General features: G+C 44.9%; 1 protein-coding gene across 1 annotated transcript in view; it reads right to left on the minus strand.

Moving 5' to 3' along the window:
* The window catches only part of EEPD1 (endonuclease/exonuclease/phosphatase family domain containing 1), a 69,242-nt gene that overhangs the window by 16,279 nt on the left and 34,179 nt on the right, over nucleotides 1-18,784 (minus strand). Inside the window, exons 2-4 of the mRNA XM_035128750.3 lie at nucleotides 11,185-11,236; nucleotides 1,228-1,338; nucleotides 256-390 (exon numbers count right to left, since the gene is read on the minus strand). Coding sequence (XP_034984641.2) covers nucleotides 256-390; nucleotides 1,228-1,338; nucleotides 11,185-11,236 — 298 coding nt within the window. The remainder of the gene's footprint in view (nucleotides 1-255; nucleotides 391-1,227; nucleotides 1,339-11,184; nucleotides 11,237-18,784) is intronic.

The following is an 18,784-nucleotide window of genomic DNA, read 5'->3' on the forward strand; positions in this document are numbered from 1 at the left end:
CACAGAAATCACAAGATATCTCAATGGAACCTGCTGCCACGGCGCAACCCAGGTAAGGGATGCGGCTGCGACGGTGGCGGGGCGAGACTTCCTGTTTTGCCCCAAGCAGTGAAACAGGATGTGCCGCCCTTGGCTTGCGTTGACGGACCTTTGACACAGTGCGGCGCTTGAATTCCTCCCTCGAGGATGTAATACAATGGAGAACATGCCCATGCTCTCGATTTCTTTCACTCAAGAACTCTTGTGCACCGTTACCTTGAAATGTGCAACGTAAGGGTGGGGATACGTCTGCCTCCCATTGCCATTCGTGGGGGGGTTCTCCTGGGAGATGGCACCCTTCAGCTCCACCCCTGCCGTTGTGTCCCACAGGAAGCCAGAATATTCTGCACCCTGAGAGGCAAAAGAAAGACAATCTGATATTCAAAAATATATAGAGCCACTCACACTCTGATCCTTCCCCTCCCTTCAGTCCGCTTAACAACGAGCTTCCAAAAATGATCTGAATTGATAGCAATGTGGTCCAAAGCAAGGATTAGTTGGGCGTCCATAGCTGAATCCATGTACAACTACAACACAGTAAAACAGAATTTGTAGGTGTGTGGGTGGTATCTACTCTGAGTAGACCCATTCAAATTCATGGACCTACATTAGCTGTATCTATTAACCTCAACGGGTCTACTCTGAGTAGGAGAGTGCTTACAACTGTGATCAGGGTGTTCGGTTTTTTGTTGTTTATTTGTAAATGTATGCTTTTATTACCATCTCCAGGAGGATACCACATATTTATAATGTTATATTTACAATTCAACAGGATATCCTCTTATGCGCAGGTACTTTTCAATAGTTGTTTTCACATTGTCAGTGAGTCACTAGATGAGTCGTTTTGAAACCCATAAACAAATAAATATACTGTGTGGGTTTGTGGCTAGCAGGGGCATTATACGCAGGAATACACTTTATATTTAAAATGCATTGACGATAAAACTCTTTGCTTTCCCGGCACAAAACTTGCTGCAGTCGGACAGAAATGTAAGCATTTCCAAAATCAATAACAAGGTCCAGGAGAAAAGCCAGTTATGAGAAGTCAGCTCAAAGCAGAACTGAAATGCACTCCTTGGCAAAAACAAAAACCGTAGAAGCTTTTTGCTCAAAACAAGGGGTAGCTGTGTCCTCAGCTGGACAAAAACACAACGCTGTGGAAAGGTCACGGCGTGCGGAGTACAGTACCTTCTGAGGCTGGCCTGAGGGCTTCTCAGAAACAGCTGTCTTCCAGCATCCTCGAGGGCCCTTCCATTTCCGGATGTTGGGCAAGGTTGGCTGGTTCAACTCCATGCAAAACTATAAAGGGACCAAGCAAACAAATAACAGCCATTACGTATGGGGATGAAGGAGCCCCCTCTTGTGAGAGAGGAGAGGATTATTAACAACCCAGGCTACCTGGTGAAGAGTATTCCCAAAAGCTTCGTTTTTTAGCTGGCTCGCATCCTTTTTCTCTGTGTGCAATTTTGTCAGCAGTGCTATCTTACGTTCGGCATTGCAGACCTTCATGTTAGAAGCAAACGGAAAGCCTTTTAAAATCGCCTCGATTTGCAAATTGACAGGAGGCCAAAACGTTTAAGGAAAATAAACAGGTGTAGCAAAAGCTACAGGGGAGCGGGGAAGGAAGAAAGGCTTCACAGCAAGAGCATCAGTGTTGGGAGGTGGTTTTTTTTTAATGAAAAAAAACCGATTCAACAAAATTTTAAACACTGGGGAGAAGAATAAAGCTGCAAAGAGTTTTTCAGTGAAGCGGCACTGCTTTGTGCCAGGTAGAATGCCAGACTGAGGATTGTGAGGCAGCCTCCACAGTCAGAACAAGCCGAAGAATAAAGAGTCTATTATTTAAAATAAAAATAAAAAGGAATGCCCCCTCCATAGGAAGGGGAGCTGGCTAGTCTCTCAAGTGTTTCAGTCCAGGCTCATGCTCTCTGAACATCCCATCCAAACCTTTTTTTAAAAAAAGAGCTGGCTGCTAGCATATTGCATATTGCCGATTGGGCTCAATTCTCAGTTAAGTCAGGAGCAGCCAGTGCTAAATGTTAGCCGCTATATTTCTAGCACCCATTTCCGGCAACATAAACCAACGTCACCTCTTCTTAAGTCTGATAAACAGGACCAGGTTTACTTACGCCGAACCAAAATCTAACAATTTATATAAAAAAATATAGACCTGGATCCTAAATTGCTCCTTTATTCACGTAAAGGAGAGGGGGGGCAATTTCCACAAACTCCTGCCTTCACCTGAAGCCCCTCCCACAGCATATTCTACCACATTCCCAAGGGTCCCCCAACTTTCAGAAGCCGATTTTCAAGGAGGCGCAGGAGACTGCAGAGCAAAGAGAAAGCAAGGCTGAAAAACGCAGTTTCATGAACTGTGTTTTGTTGGTGGGAGGAAAGTAAGGACCCAAGCCAAGCTGAGGATTACGATAATATTGTCATTAACACTGCAGATGGTGACAGCAGTCACAAAATTAAAGGACGCCTGCTTCTTGGGAGAAAAGCAATGACAAACCTAGACAGCATCTTAAAAAGCAGAGACATCACCTTGCCGACAAAGGTCCATATAGTTAAAGCTATGGTTTTCCCAGTAGTGATGTATGGAAGTGAGAGCTGGACCATAAAGAAGGCTGATCGCCGAAGAATTGATGCTTTTGAATTATGGTGCTGGAGGAGACTCTCGAGAGTCCCATGGACTGCAAGAGGATCAAACCTATCCATTCTTAAGGAAATCAGCCCTGAGTGCTCACTGGAAGGACAGATCGTGAAGCTGAGGCTCCAATACTTTGGCCACCTCATGAGAAGAGAAGAATCCTTGGAAAAGACCCTGATGTTGGGAAAGATGGAGGGCACAAGGAGAAGGGGACAACAGAGGACGAGATGTTTGGACAGTGTTCTCGAAGCCACCAACATGAGTCTGACCAAACTCCAGGAGGCAGTAGAAGACAGGAGTGCCTGGCGTGCTCTGGTCCATGGGGTCACGAAGAGTCGGACACGACTAAACGACTAAACAAAATGTACAGTGTGCTTTACAAAATGACACAACAGAGGAAAACATGTTCCTGCCCCAAAGATGCGTTGTCTGTTCTGTCCTAGCAGTACTAATGTTAATGGCTCCAAAAATAAAATAAAATAAAACATCTTGGAAAAATGATACAGGGACACACATTGGCACATCCTGAACTCTGTGAGGCAATGCTAACCATCCTTTGGAGTTACAGTCAGCAGCAGTTTACATCAGCATAGCTGACACATTTCTGAACTTCAGGAGAAACTGTCCACTGTTATAAAGTGAATTCTATAGCCCTTCTGCACAAGAAGGATTGGCAGATTCAGGGGAACCTCAAAGTTTGTAGAATTAGCCCCCCCCCCAAAAAAAAAACCATGGCAAAGGAAGCTGGGGGGGAGCAGGGAATCAAAACAGCCCCATAATAACTTTTTTTTGGTAAATGCTTTTTATTAACTTATTATTACAGCACGTACACACATGACACTTAAAAAGACAAACTACAAAAGAAAACACAAAATAAATGATAAACATATGTCCATAAATCCGCAAGTATCTGCACACGGACTTCTGTTATCCAATCTTTAATTCTTATTCTGTTTAATTCCTTTTCTATAGATTTCCTTCCTCCTCAACACAGGTCTGATTTTAAACTTGATAAACTGTTTCTTTCTCATTTTGTCTTTTCTACCTTTCTCCATATGTTGTATTTGTAAACCGTAATTTGTTTTGCAAAAATTATTCGAAGCAAGTCCAGGTTTTAATTTGAGGGCACTGTTTTTTTAAAAAATAATCTCTCTACTTTCCCCACTCTTTTTGAAATTTTTGTTTAGACTGTCCCCTAATTGCATCCGTCATTTTTGCCAACTCAGGGTAATCAAATCACCTTTCTTGCCACTCTTTTTTCGTTGGTACTGTCAGGGTTGTAGTGACTACTCTTGAGTAACGGCCGTACACATGCTTGTCTTTCAGACGTTTTTATTGGTGCACATTGTTTACAATGTAACGGATTTCTCATTTCATGTCTACCCGCTAGAGTCAGATTCCTGCACTACTTCCTTCCGCGTTCGGGACCAGCATAAAAGCCTCGGAACTGAGAAGCGCCTCCCTTTCCTCCTCCTTCTCAATTCCGGCGTCGGGGGGGCGGGTCTTCTGTCTGACCTATTCCTGTCCACTCTTTCCGCCTCCCTCTCTTCCTGCCTATGGAACAGGGGCTCTTTGATGTTGCCTGAGCCCTGGCACTCCCTCTCCGTTTCCTGGCTCACCCCTTCAGACCCCTCGCTCTCATGACTGCTTGGAGACGGGCTGCTTCTGATGAGGGGGGAGGGTTCTCTATAATCCCTCCCCCTTACAGGTACTGTTTCACTTTCCCAGTTTTTTGCAATTGGCATTCTTGCTGCAGATGAGCCCCCTAAGAACTCAATAGTGTGGAATGCCGGGAGACAAGGAGTGGGGGTTGACAGCCAGGTAGAAGATTAAAAGTTAAGAGCAAGTATTTGATTCTGTCGCCCCCAAACTCCTTCAGCCACACACTCAAAGTAACACACATTCACCAGGGAAACCGCTCATCACCCCTCTAATATTTAATGATTTTATGGCGCACAGAACAGAAGAAACATATTTGAGTTAAGGCCGCTCTGTTGTAAATGGGAAAAGGGAATGTCCTTATCTTTATGGTGCAGGTGCCTGAAAAAGCAGCCCAGAATACAAACCAAGAGACATTTGACTGCCTTTTCTCTCTCTCAAGCCATCTGTCACTACTATGAAGAGCACCTGCGGGCTACACATCCAATGACATTGGTCTGAACAACAGGCTGGCATTTTTGAAGAAGAAAAAAAGGAGACCAATTTGCTCACATTGAATGGAGAATGAAAGATGAATCGATGGATCCAGAAAAGAACATCTATTTATGTCAGGCACTATCAAAGTGACTTTGATCGCTGTTTCTTAGCAGCAAAGAAAACTCTTTTTCAAATACCCAGTTAGGGAAATTTTTAATATGGTGTTCTTATTGTCAGAGGCCAGGGTAGAGAAAGTGCGACAAGAGGAACCTTAGCTGAGTGGTTGGCTGGCATGCCGAAGGCCTCATGTTCAACTCCTGCCAACTCCAGCTGAAAGGATTGGGTTGCAGGTGATGCCAAACACCTTTCTGCCCGAGACCCTGGAAGGTCACTGTCAGGCAGGGTAGACAATAAGGAGCTAGATCGGGAGTAGTCAACCTTTTTATACCTACCGCCCACTAATGCATCTTTCTTGATGGTAAAATTTCCTTACTGCCCACCAGTGCTCGATGGATGGAGGATTCAGCTTGTGCCGTAGAACCCCTTACCGCCCACCTAGAATCCTGAAACGCCCACTAGTGGGTGGTAGAGACCAGGTTGACAACCCCTGGGCTAGATGGAGAATACTTTGACCACTTAGACCAGGCATAGGCAACCTTGGCTCTCCAGATGTTTTGGAACTACAACTCCCATGATCCCTGACCACTGGCCGTTAGCTAGGTATCATGGGAGTTGTAGTTCCAAAACATCTGGAGAGCCAAGGTTGCCTATGCCTGACTTAGACCACAAACAGCCAATGTGGTTCCCTAGCTGGATGACAAATCTCACCCTCCCTGATTATTAGCCAGGCTACCTGAGGCTGAGATGGAGCCCATTGGCTCTGGAGAGTAAAATACTGATTTGCCCAATCTAGACTATTAAAGCAGCTCTCAGAAAAGAAAAAGCTGTCGGTCCATTCTCCACCCCAATATGGCTTTTCCTTAGTCAACTGGAAAGCACAGACTTTTGTTTCCTTGGCTGGCTATATTCCAAATGCCAAAGTGTTCTTTGCCAGTTCTTACCCAAGCAGGTCAAACGTCTTTGCTATTTTATAGCCATCAACCATCGAAAGTCATTAAAGAAAGATCTTTCACTGCTAGATACACAAGAGCCTAGAGATGGCTATCTTTTTCCTTGATAGCACACAGTGGCACCCCTTTTACAATATCCTCGCATTTGTAATGCTCGGTGCAGTGAAGGTTAATATGACCTAATCTTTACTCTTTATTTGCTTGCACACGTCTTGAGGTTCGAGCCTTAAATTAAAAGTGGGAGATTTATGTAGGCATTTGCAACGATGCAATTTCCTCAGGTCAACTGGGTTTAATTAATTTCAATTCGCTTCAACTTTGATAAACCAGCAAATTGCAGAAATCAAAGACAATGTGTACTCATTCGGTTAGTTTTGGCTGGATGACTAAACAATTAATCTTGGCTAGGCGGAACATGCAAGCTAAGTGAATTACACAAGACTGATGAGAGCATTTGCAATGTTTGCAAACTTTGAAGTTTTTCTCATGTATTGCAATTTTTAAATTTTGTCCTGTAATTTCTGCAGGAAAACTCACTCTCTTTCTCAGATATGTACAAGAGCAGGGGCCCCAAACTAAGGCCCGGGGGCCAGGTGTGGCCCAATCGCCTTCTAAATCCAGCCTGCAGACGATCCGGGAATCAGCATGTTTTTACATGAGCAGAATGTGTCCTTTTAATTAAAATGCATCTCTGAGTTAATTGTGGGGCATAGGAATTCGTTCATATATATTTTTTAAAAAATATAGTCCGTCCCCCCACAAGGTCTGAGGGACAGTGGACCGGCCCCCTGCTGAAAAAGTTTGCTGACCCCTGTACAAGAGGAAAGATTCCAGAGCTAATGCCAGTCATCTCCTGAAGAACAGGTTGGGAGTTCAACTCTTTAAGATCTCAGCTGAACTAGGGACAAGCTATGTTATGTAGTTACTACACTGTAGTTGTGTAGTTACTACTTTCTTTTAATTTAGAAAAATGGTGAATAAGTCAGGAGATTGTTGAAGTGCAAAACTTTTTTCCCATGGTATGGGGAAAGTGGATGGAAAGAAAATTTTCTCCCTTGTTCATAAGACTAGAACTTAAGGTCATTCAATGCAACACAACGCTGCAAGATTACGTGCAAAAAGTACTTCGTCTCTGGTTGGCATGACACAGTAAGCCAAACCATTGTTTACCGGGCGGGTGCAACTATATAGGCTCCCAGAGAAGAGCTTGCAGCTTCTTTGCTCTTCCTGGGTCCTTTTTACTGTAACCCTGCACCAAGCTAAGCCACGCTTTTGCTTAGTGTATGGTCCGAACCTGGGCTTGTCTTAAGTTCTTTCTTCACAACATACCCTGTCTGCATTATAAATATAATATACATAGGAAGAAGACCAAGAAGCTGCCTATTCAGTCATTTTATTCTTCCTGAGTGAAAGATGGTCACAAAACAAGGCTGGAAAAAGGAAAACCTAGACTGGAAGTGTCAATGAGAATTGCTTCTGACAAATGGAAGTTTCAGTATACGGTAATTTCCCTCTCAGCGAGGTGAGTGAAACCTAATGCAAACAAGTCAACTTGAGTTCTCTGGCCAACTGTGATTCCGTTTCATATCTTTCTTGCTTTTTTGCATTTGGCATTCACCAGTTTGTTAAGCCTGAGACACATGATTCAGCCTCGCCCAGTGAAACCCGCTTGGTCAGGAACACCCACAGTAAAGGAGAAAATTTGTCAGGCTCCTGTAAAAGGTACTTCTGGGACACTGGCCGACAGATGGGCAATGGCTCTCCAAAGCAGTTACAACTATTGGCTTCTTCTGCCTGTTTGCTTTGGCAAATGTCGTTGTCATTTCCAGCCACTGACCTCAGGGATGATGAACTAGGAGGACATACTTTCCAAGGCTGTGTATGCATTAGACCTTTAAATAACACCGGAAGCACATTGCAGAGGGTTGCTGGTTTACTGTAACTCTGTGACGGGGAAACTACAGTGCCCAGAATTCTTTGCGGGAAAGAGTATGCTTCGGGTGTGCTTTAAAAGTATAGTGTGTATGCAGTCCAAGTCCAGATTTGGCTATGTGAGTGCATAGCTCCAGTTGGCTCTGATTCCATTTAGCCTTGATGAACACTTAGAAAAAGGAGTTGGTGGAAGACCAAAGAGAAGACAGTGTTCACTTGGGGATGGGGGGAAGCACTTAAAAGCAGAGGTGGGGTTGAGTGAAGGAGGCTTCTGTGGCTAGGAGATGCTAACTCATACCTACACTTAAGTTTTAAAGAAAAGCCGCACACACAAAAAACCAGTTATTGTGGCAATAAAGCCTCGCTGTGTACCAGTTCCCTTTCCAAATATTATTTATCTGTGCATGAATATATGCATACATATGTTACACACAAGCATGCTCTGTGTGCAGAAAAGTTAAAGGATGTCATATGGAGGAGGGAGAAAGATTGTTTTCTGCTGCTCCAGAGAAGCGGACACGGAGCAATGGATTCAAACTGCAAGAAAGAAGATTCCACCTAAACATTAGGAAGAACTTCCTGACAGTAAGAGCTGTTCGGCAGTGGAATTTGCTACCAAGGTGTGTGGTGGAGTCTCCTTCTTTGGGGGTCTTTAAGCAGAGGCTTGACAGCCATATGCCAAGAATGCTTGGCAGGGGGTTGGACTGGATGGCCCTTGTGGTCTCTTCCAACTCTATGATTCTATGATTCTATGAGTCTGTAGAAAGGAGGAGCGTGATTTGGGCAGGGTATAGCTCTCTCTTCTGCTTAACAGTCATCTCATGAACGGTCTGCTTTGCTGCGAAAGTGATTTAGGACTAAGAAAGATAACAATGGGTTTAATGACGATGAAACACTGATCTGGCTGAAATGTATGGAGCTGATGTGCCGGGGAGACAAGAAAGCCACCAAGAGGACATTTGTCGAATCTGTTATGTTCCATGCCAGATATGGGAGAAAGAATTGTTCTATCAGAGCGAGGAAGCTCCGAAATCCATCCACCCTAAACTTGTTTTCACATGTCTATATTTTGTTAGGCGAAGAATAGCAAGCCGGCCGAGTGATACAAAATAAGTTTTCGAAACTTTGCAAATCACGCCCACCCACCCCAGTTCGTATATAAACGAAGAGATGTTTTCATCCCACTCCTTCTTACAGTGAACTCAACTCAGGTGGTGAACAGGAAGGCATCCCAAAAAAGGGGCCACAGAGGTGGGGCGGGAGAAATGGAGGTAGCAGTATGCTCAGAGGAACAACCATGTTTGAAGAAATACAACATTTTGTCAACAGAAAACCCAAGAGAATCCACTCTCCTTGCACTCTAAACAACAGCAGCCATGGCCTAATGAGGACTGAGATGGTCACTTGCCATGATATGTTGATAAAAGGTAAAGGGACCGCTGACCCTTAGGTCGTTGCAGACGACTCTGGGGTTGTGGCGCTCATCTTGCTTCCAGGTCTTGTGGCCAGCACGACTACGCCGCTTCTGGCGAACCAGAGCAGCGCACAGAAACGCCGTTTACCTTCCCGCTGTAGCGGTACCTATTTCTCTACTTGCACTTTGACGTGCTTTTGAACTGCTAGGTTGGCAGGAGCAGGGATCAAGCAACGGGAGCTCACCCCGTCACAGGGGTTCGAACCGCCAACCTTCTGATTGGCAAGCCCTAGGCTCTGTGGTTTAGACCACGGCGCCACCCTATGTTGATAGACACTTCTAAAGGAAAACATGAAAATGGGGGGTGACCTGCTAGAGAAGAGTAGGATTGGCTGGATGGCATCCTATGACCCAAGGCAATTGTGGGACATTTCCCACAACAACGCGGAAAGCTGCAGAAATCAGGAAGCTTCAAGAAAAGCTAGTTTTTGTACTGTAGCATCTGAAGAGGAATCCAAAAAATTACTTTAGGCATGCCCAAAGAGTTACATCAGGCTTCCTCAACCTTGTGCCTCCAGATGTTTTTGGCCTACAACTCCCATGATCCCTAGCTAGCAGGACCAGTGGTCAGGGATGATGGGAATTGTAGTCTCAAAACATCTGGAGGGCCGAGGTTGAGGAAGCCTGGGTTACATGCACTCAGTGGGTTTTTTTTAGCCCCCCCCAACACCTGAAAAGACACGAGAGTTTCTCCGTCTGTCTGTCTGTCTGTCTGTCTGTCTGTCTGTCTGTCTGTCTGTCTGTCTCTGTCTCTCTCACAAACACAATCATATCACAAGCTCTGAAACTCAGCTCACTTTCAAAAGTGGTTTGCTGTGAGCATATTGAAAACTCGTATGAACAGTACAGTCATGTGGTTAATAATTGCCGTCTAGAGAATGCTAAGAGAAAAAAGAGCAGAAGACTCTTACTGTTTTACATGCTGCCTTAGAGCACATAAGAAGGAACCAAATTTCCTCTGGCACTGGCCGCATTCAGGTGTCATGCTAAACCATGGTTTAGCCCCACAATAATAAGTCTCAACAAGCCTTGAGGTTGTGCACTGTCTCCTCCCATCTGGCACGGCTATCAGAAGGAGATCAGAAATTTAGATTAACTACAGTTAAAAGCTGGGATAGCTCAGTTGGTAGAGCCTGAGACTCTTAATCTCAGGGTCATGGATTCAAGCCTCAGGTTGGGCAAAATATTCCTGCATTACAGGGGATAGGACTAGATGACCCTCGTGGTCCCTTCCAGCTCTACAATTCTACAACTGTAACATGTTATCTGAAACTTAAACTGTGGCTAATCTTAACCACGGTTTGTTGAAACAAGCCAGCTTCATAAACCATAGTTTCAAGTTGGCCGGTTTCCACTAACCACAGTTAAGATTGACCAGTTTGTTCAGGTTCAGACAACATTGCAAGTTGCTGCAAATCTAAAACAGAAATGAAAATGTCCAAACTCCTTCTCACAGTTGCACAAAAGAGAAGAGGGAGGGGGTGCGGCCACACAAGCCAATAGATCAATGGAAGCGGTCCATCCATTCCTTACCACGCTCAACTAGCATTATATCTGGTGCAATATGTAGTATGAAGTGAAGGGGATCCATACTATATGAATCGCAGTAAATAGGGAATCCTGAAAGACCCTGATGTTGGGAAAGATTGAGGGCACTAGGAGAAGGGGACGACAGAGGACGAGATGGTTGGACAGTGTTCTCGAAGCTACGAACATGAGTTTGACCAAACTGTGGGAGGCAGTGCAAGACAGGAGTGCCTGGCCTGCTATGGTCCATGGGGTCATGAAGAGTCAGACACGAGTAAACGACTAAACAACAACATAACTAAAAGAAGAGTTGTGCTTGAAAAGATGTGTGCAGCTCTGCAAACAGGTTTAAATACCTTTTCCAGTGCATCTCTGTCAGCCAGCTCCTGCACAGCCAAAAGCTTGATGCTAGAAGAGAAAAAGAAAACAGCAAAAGAAGTCATTTTAAAATCAAGTAAAACTAGCTCCTGAAAGTTTGAAAACCCTAGTCAGCCATTTACAAGGGTGCAGTCCCATGCAGTCATTAAATCCCCATCTATCTTACAAAAGAATGATCTCAAGAGCTTACGCTACTTCACTGGACACAGCTGACTTTGACTGCTCTGATACAGCATGCTTAAGCAGATTCTTGGCTGAGATCCAGCTATCATACCAGAATGCTGCATCTAAGAACCAACAGCGAGGTGGGAGTTGCTTTATTTACATCTGAAAGGCAGCTCCTGGACTGGTATGTTTGTTTTAAGAGCTGCCTTGCTAGATCAAGCCCAAGGAGCAAAGTGGTGAAGCATTTCTTTGTCAACCTTGGCGAACCAAGTGCTTCTGGCAAGCTCACAAGCAGGACGTGCAGGGGGCAAAACAAGCCCTGTTATTTTTAACCTGAAAGTCAGTTATTAATAGGTCAACCCCTTTTGAACCTAGAAGCTCCGTTTCGCTGTCGCAGTTAATCAAAATATATTCACCCCCCTACAAATTTGCCTGATCCTTGTCTTTTGAATAGTCACTCCAGCGACTGCTACCCACCACTTCCAGGGATAATGGTTCACAAAAGCACATCATATGGCCCACAAAATCATAGACATGACGGTCAAGGGAGGAGGGCACTGCCATTGGAGTCCATAAATCTTCTCTTACATACCAGGAAACTTCTCCACCTGGCTTGGTTATTGAGGCCCTGGACCTGGTGTTGGGCATAAGAGACAGACTGGGGATGCTGCTGTGCGACAAGCACAAAGAGTGCAAGGAGATTGAGTGTTTGTGGGCAGGGGGGAGGCTTGGTTAATTTCATTATACACAGGTTGTTCATTGACAATAAAGTTATCATTATTGTTTGTGGGATCTGCATGGGCTCCCCACCTGCAGTTCAAGATTTTGGTGCTAGCATATGAGGTGCTACAGAATCGAGTTGCTTGAGAGACTGCCTTATGCCTTAAATACTCAGAAGGGCACTACAACCTGCAGGACAGTTTCTCCTTCAAGTTCCTAACATACCTCTTATGTACTAAGCTTGGATCCTAGAACAATAGGCAAGTAGGATCCTAGAATGCAACAACTAATTGGCTTGCAGGAGAACACCAATCAGGCTCCAGGAAGAAGTTAACCAGCCTATTAGGCTGGTAGGATTGTAGAATGTAACAACTGATTGGCCTGCAGGAAAAGACCAACCAGGCTCCAGGAGGGAAGCAGAATCAGCCAATCAGACAGGATTCATTGTGCAAATGAATTTCATTCATTGTGCAAATGTTTAAGATTCCACCTAAACATTAGGAAGAACTTCCTGACAGTAAGAGCTGTTCGGCAGTGGAATTTGCTACCAAGGAGTGTGGTGGAGTCTCCTTCTTTGGAGGTCTTTAAGCAGAGGCTTGACAGGCATATGTCAAGAATGCTTTGATGGTGTTTCCTGCTTGGCAGGGGGTTGGACTGGATGGCCCTTGTGGTCTCTTCCAACTCTATGATTCTATGATTCAAATGATGTACAGCGGTACATCGGGTTGCGGACCGCAACCTCCCAAATGTCTGCAACCTGAGCGGCAATAGAGCGCATGCGTGAAAGCACAATCGAGCGCTTCAGTGCATGCGCGAAATGCGCAGGACGCTTCTGCGCATGCGCAAAGCACAAAGAACGCTTCTGCGCATGCACGCATGGCGGAACCCGGAGGCAAACACTTTCGGGTCCGCCGTGTTCGCAACCCAGAAAAACACAACCTGCAATGGACGCAACATGAGGTATGACTGTATATAAAAGCCTGAGGTTTGGGGGGCATTTCATTCACTGTTTTACAAGCTGCAATAAAGAGCATGAAGTCACTACAGGACTCCGAGTATACCAAAAGCTCACTCCACAGTAATTTGGAGAAGGGCTTTCCCCGTTCCGTGGCACAGCATCTCTGCTGAGATAAGTCAGGTGCTCACAATCTGTACTTTCCGGAAACAGCTGAATACATTTTTTGATTCAATTAGCTTTTCCAGCTGGGTGAAAAGGTTTCCTTTTGTATTATTTGTAAATCCAACTTTGGTTGTTTTTCTCCTGTTTCGGAAAACTATTTTTAGTTGTTTTTATGCTAGGTTTGTAAATCACCCTAAGAATCACGTGAAAGGTGATTCATGAATTTATAAAATACTATTAATGACCCAGGACCCAGGTGGCGCTGTGGGTTAAACCACAGAGTCTAGGGCTTGCTGATCAGAAGGTCGGCGGTTCGAATCCCTGCAATGGGGTGAGCTCCCGTTGCTCGGTCCCAGCTCCTGCCAACCTAGCAGTTTGAAAGCACATCAAAGTGCAAGTAGATAAATAGGGACCGCTCCGGCGGGAAGGTAAACGGCGTTTCCGTGCGCTGCTCTGGTTTGCCAGAAACAGCTTTGTCATTCTGGCCACATGACCCGGAAGCTGTCTGCGGACAAACGCCGGCTCCCTCGGCCTATAGAGCGAGATGAGCGCCGCAACCCCAGAGTTGGACACAACTGGACCTGATGGTCAGGGGCCCCTTTACCTTTATTAATGACAACAACAGCTGTTATTGCATCCATTTGTCATTACTCGAATAGGCTGCTCTGTATAATTAAACCCATCTACAAAGACAAATTCTACAAACCCTAATAAAAACCAAATTGATTCTGGCAACCTCTTCTTATAATGGGCGCACACAGATAGAGCCACATGCCCCAAAATGCTGTAGAAAGAGAAGCAGAGAGACAGAAACAAGAGTTTGCCATTGACTTTAGCCAAACGCCTGTGCTGACTCATGAAAACATGAGGCTCGAAAAGAAGCATAATCACCAAGCGAGGATTTATAGCACTGCATAGGGAAGGAGAGATCGTTTATCTAAACGGTGCAAGGCAACCTGGCCTCCATAGCTGGTGCAGAAAGCAGAACTGATTGGATATCCTTTGTGGTTTTTACAGGACGTGCAGTGCAACGGATCTAAAAATAGGAGGCAGTTATTGCTGGCTGTCCAATAGATTAAACTCCTCCAAGGGCTACAAAGGTTGACTTAAATATATATATATACAGTATATATATTCTGCAATTATATCGACAGTCTTAGAGAATAAGCATCCACAGAACAGGCACAGTGTAGAGTCCAGAACTCAAATCCACAGTGAGTCTCCAAATGTCAACTTAAGGAGGATCAGGTAGAAATTCTACCTGTGTGCCACCACTCAACTGTGGCGAAATGGTGAGAAATGCCGGGAGCAGCCGCATCAACAAGGAAGCCTAATGTTTATTCAAGTAAACCAGAGCAGATCAGGTGGGTAACCTTTTGGCCCCCTATAAAGGCTTCCGGGTCAGGACTGCTCTGCGCTGCTCACTAATCTGAGCAACTAGCTCTCACTGCTGCCTCAGATTGCCTTGGCCTCACCTCCTAAACCCAACCGTAAGCCCAGTCTGCCAAGTTGCAGAAAAACAAGTTCATTCACACTTGGCCAGCTGGCGTCATCCCACCAAGGAACAGGGTGTACCTGGAATGTACCAGAGAATCCACAGAGACCCAAAGTCATTCTCGGCACAATATACTTGTTTGTTTCATCCTGGTCAAACGGACAGTTCCGAAATTTTGACACAATGAAAAACCCCTTAATTAAAGGAAATCAAAGCAACTCTCTGTGTGTACAAAATGAAGATACTTGTGTCCTGGCCTGGTACAAATGCATTCAAGGGGAAGGAGTCAATAAGAGTCAAGGGAGAGTAGTATGAGAATCACCATTGAACTGGGAAGAACAGTGTTTGTCCCAATGTGTGAAGGCAAGGAGCCTTCACACACCTGGCAGGTGTAAACATTATCTTCTAGTCTGCAAGTACTTCATATGCCCAGTTGTCACACGGTCATTTGTCTTCATCCACTATCAACCAGCTAATGGGAGATGCAGGCATAGCCACCTGCCAATGTTGTACTGACTGCAGAAGAGTTCCTAAAACTAATTCATAAAAATTAAGTGTAGACTTAAAAGAAACAACTGGGCTTCCTTACTGGATAACTGCAATCGGCTAACACAAGCCTATTGTCTTCTGTAGCTTTCAGGGACCAGGCTTGTAAGGTTTCGTAGCCCCGTATCTGGTGGTACCAATGGCACACCACCGTCCAGAACAGAAGCTCTTCTTACAAGAAGCCACAGGATCTGTCCATCAATGAAAGAGCAGCCATTCATAGCTGAAAACGTTGCCATGGGTGATGGATGAGCTTTGCATCAATGGATAAGGGAAGAATAGAAATAAGCCCATCAGTTGGAAATATATTTTGAATATGGTGGGAAGTTTAGCAAAGTTGCCTAATAAATTCACAGTAACTCACTCACCTGACACTTCTGATTACTGGGAAAACAAACACAGGTTTTCTGACAAAGATTATATATTGTCTGTGTCATGTTTCAACATGGCAACATAAAATGACTCACACATTTTCCACAATGCTAGGAGGGTTCTTGGGACGCGGGTGGCACTGTGGGTTAAACCAGAGAGCCTAGGGCTTGCCGATCAGAAGGTCGGCGGTTCAAATCCCCACGACGGGGTGAGCTCCCGTTTCTCGGTCCCTGCTCCTGCCAACCCAGCAGTTCGAAAGCATGTCAAGTGCAAGTAGATAAATAGGTACCGCTACAGCGGGAAGGTAAATGGCGTTTCCATGTGCTGCTCTGGTTCGCCAGAAGCGGCTTTGTCATGCTGGCCACATGACCTGGAAGCTGTCCGCCGGCTCCTTCGGCCAATAATGCGAGATGAGCGCCACAATCCCAGAGTCGGACACGACTGGACCTAATGGTCAGGGGTCCCTTTACCTTTACCTAGGAGGGTTCTTTAGCCTGATAATGTATGAAGTGGGATTTGGGTTTTCTCCCCATCCATCCCTAAGTAACTTGTTCAACTGCAGATTGAACCTGAGGTTATATGATATCACATATACAGTTCCCGTTGCCTTCAAAAAGCAAATAATACTTTACAGGATTCATCTCATCCTGGATATAGTCTTTTTGCACCGTTGCCTTTGGGCAAGAGATACAGAACAATTAAATCAAGAACAAATAGATTAAAAAACAGTTTCTATCCAAGAGCTATAACCATCTTAAATGCTGTAACTAAATAATATGATCTTGGAGAGTTTTGATGTGTGTGTGGGGGGGGGCTGTAATTGTGTTTTTGTTTTGTTTTTATGGGATGGTATTCAATTTCGTTGAACTATGTATAATGACAATACAGTGGTACCTCTACGTACGAATAACTCTACTTACGAATGTTTCTACTTACGAATGGAGCTCTGTCCGCCATCTTGGATGCGGTTTAGATAGGATTTTTTCTACTTACAATTTTTTAGATAGGGTTGCTTCTACTTACGAATTTTTTCTCCCAATGCATTCCTATGGGATTCGACTTACAATTTTTTTCGACTTACAAATGTGTGTTCGGAACGCATTAAATTTGTAAGTAGAGGTACCACTCTATCTATCTATCTATCTATCTATCTATCTATCTATCTATCTATCTATCTATATATCTATCTATCTATTCTTACCTGACACTTTCAAGGGCATTTCCTCATCACTTTCCTTCCTGCAAAAGGCAGGATCAGCATGTTGGAGGTTGGAAGCAGGTTTGTTGTGCAATAGCAGCAAATCCACTTAGAATCACAGAATCTTTAATTGAACAACATGACTTTCCCTGGATGCAATTAAGCCTCCCAAAAAGTAGCAACAGTCTAGAAGCAGTTACACTCCCTGCCACCCAGTTCCCATCATTTTTATTTTTCTCGGATCTTTGTTTCCATGGAAATGCAGGTTTAAAAAAACCTACTGTCTCCTACACACACCCGGTAATGCAGATTGCATCAATTAAAGAACTGAAAGTATGACTTTTTAATCCAGTACTAATAAATTTCTTCATAGCAAAAACAGGCCAAGGAGTTAACTATGACTCAAGCAGTTAATATAATAAAGAGAAAAAAAGTTGTTGGGTTTTTTTTTTGGGGGGGGGATACACTTAAGTTAACATAAAATGGGGTGGCTCTTTGTAAGGCTGTCTGCAGCAGATGAATCTTACTAATCCTTGAGTTTTTCCAACATATTTTGCCTAGGGCTGCTTGTGGTGTGCTTTTCTGTCAGCTAACTTGAGGGATTTCTCCCATATTATACAGGCGCTGGCCATTTCACACAGGGGCTCCATTCCCGCCCCCAAAACACGAATAAGCACGCCCCCCCTTACATTGCCCCATGCCCTCGTATTGCCTTCTTTCCGGGTCCAAAAGGACCAACGTGTCGGCTATCGCATGCCATTTGGACACACCTAAAACCAGGGGTCCCCAAACTAAGGTCCGGGGGCCGGATGCGGCCCAATCACCTTCTAAATCCGGCTCGCAGACGGTCCGGGAATCAGCATGTTTTTACATGAGTAGAATGTGTCCTTTTATTTAAAATGGATCTCTGGGCTATTTGTGGGGCCTGCTTGGTGTTTTTACATGAGTAGAATGTGTCCTTTTATTTAAAATGCATCTCTGGGTTATTTGTGGGGCATAGGAATTCGTACATTTTTTCCCCTTCAAAATATATTCCGGCCCCCCACAAGTTCTGAGGGACAGTGGACCGGTCCCCTGCTGAAAAAGTTTGCTGACCCCTGCCTAAAACGGTCACCATTTGTACTTAAACAATACCAGAAAGCCCCCAAGAGTCTCTGCCTTCTGGAAAGCAGGTTCTCTCCATAGGACGACCCAGGGCCTTGGGGGTGGGTCTGATATTTGGCTTTGATTGGTGGTTTAATTGTTGCTGGGGGTTTTTTCCTTGTTGCAATTTGTTGATTGACAGCCCTTGCTTGGTTTAAGCCGAAGGAGCAGTTTGTGCTACCTCTTTGCTGCTCGCTTCGAATCTCCCGCCCACCCTCCGCTTCATTTAGGCCCCTTTGCTTGACCTTGCAGTGCCTGTCTAGGTGGTCGCCTGTATTCAGGGGCCTGGTAGGAATTTTTCCACTTGACTGATTGGCTGGTGTCAGGTGGTTTTTGCCTACCATACTGCAACTAGTCACAACTTGTAAGGTTGTGGTTAGTCATTGGTTCAAATAATTGGTTGAGGGGTACGGATTTTGGCTGGGCCTGACCCTCATGTGATTGCTGCTGCCATATAGAAGTATTCCGCTAAAGGAATCCCGGGCTCCACATGTTTGTCTGTTAATCCCCGCTAGGGGTCAGGACCACGCATGAGCCTCGGGGAGCATCTGGGGAGAGGACAAAGAAGGGCTTGTGCCCCCTGCCCCGTCCTCTCTCAGGGGGTGCTTACTTACTGACTCCCCTACTAGGCTAGAGGGAGTCAGATCTGTCCCAGGCGGGAGACAGATGGCTGGGAACCAATGACTAAGCAGCCACTCACATTTAATTGATTGTATTTTAATAAAAAGTTGTGGCCAAATTTTAATGCCAAAAACCTTAACAAAAATTATGGTGTCTGTCTGAGTTATTTGGGGGTCCTCTTGGTGCCTCGGCACGCAA

This window comes from Zootoca vivipara, chromosome 11 (assembly GCF_965207765.1).
Source record: "Zootoca vivipara chromosome 11, rZooViv2.hap1.1, whole genome shotgun sequence".
NCBI classification, from domain to species: domain Eukaryota; kingdom Metazoa; phylum Chordata; class Lepidosauria; order Squamata; family Lacertidae; genus Zootoca; species Zootoca vivipara.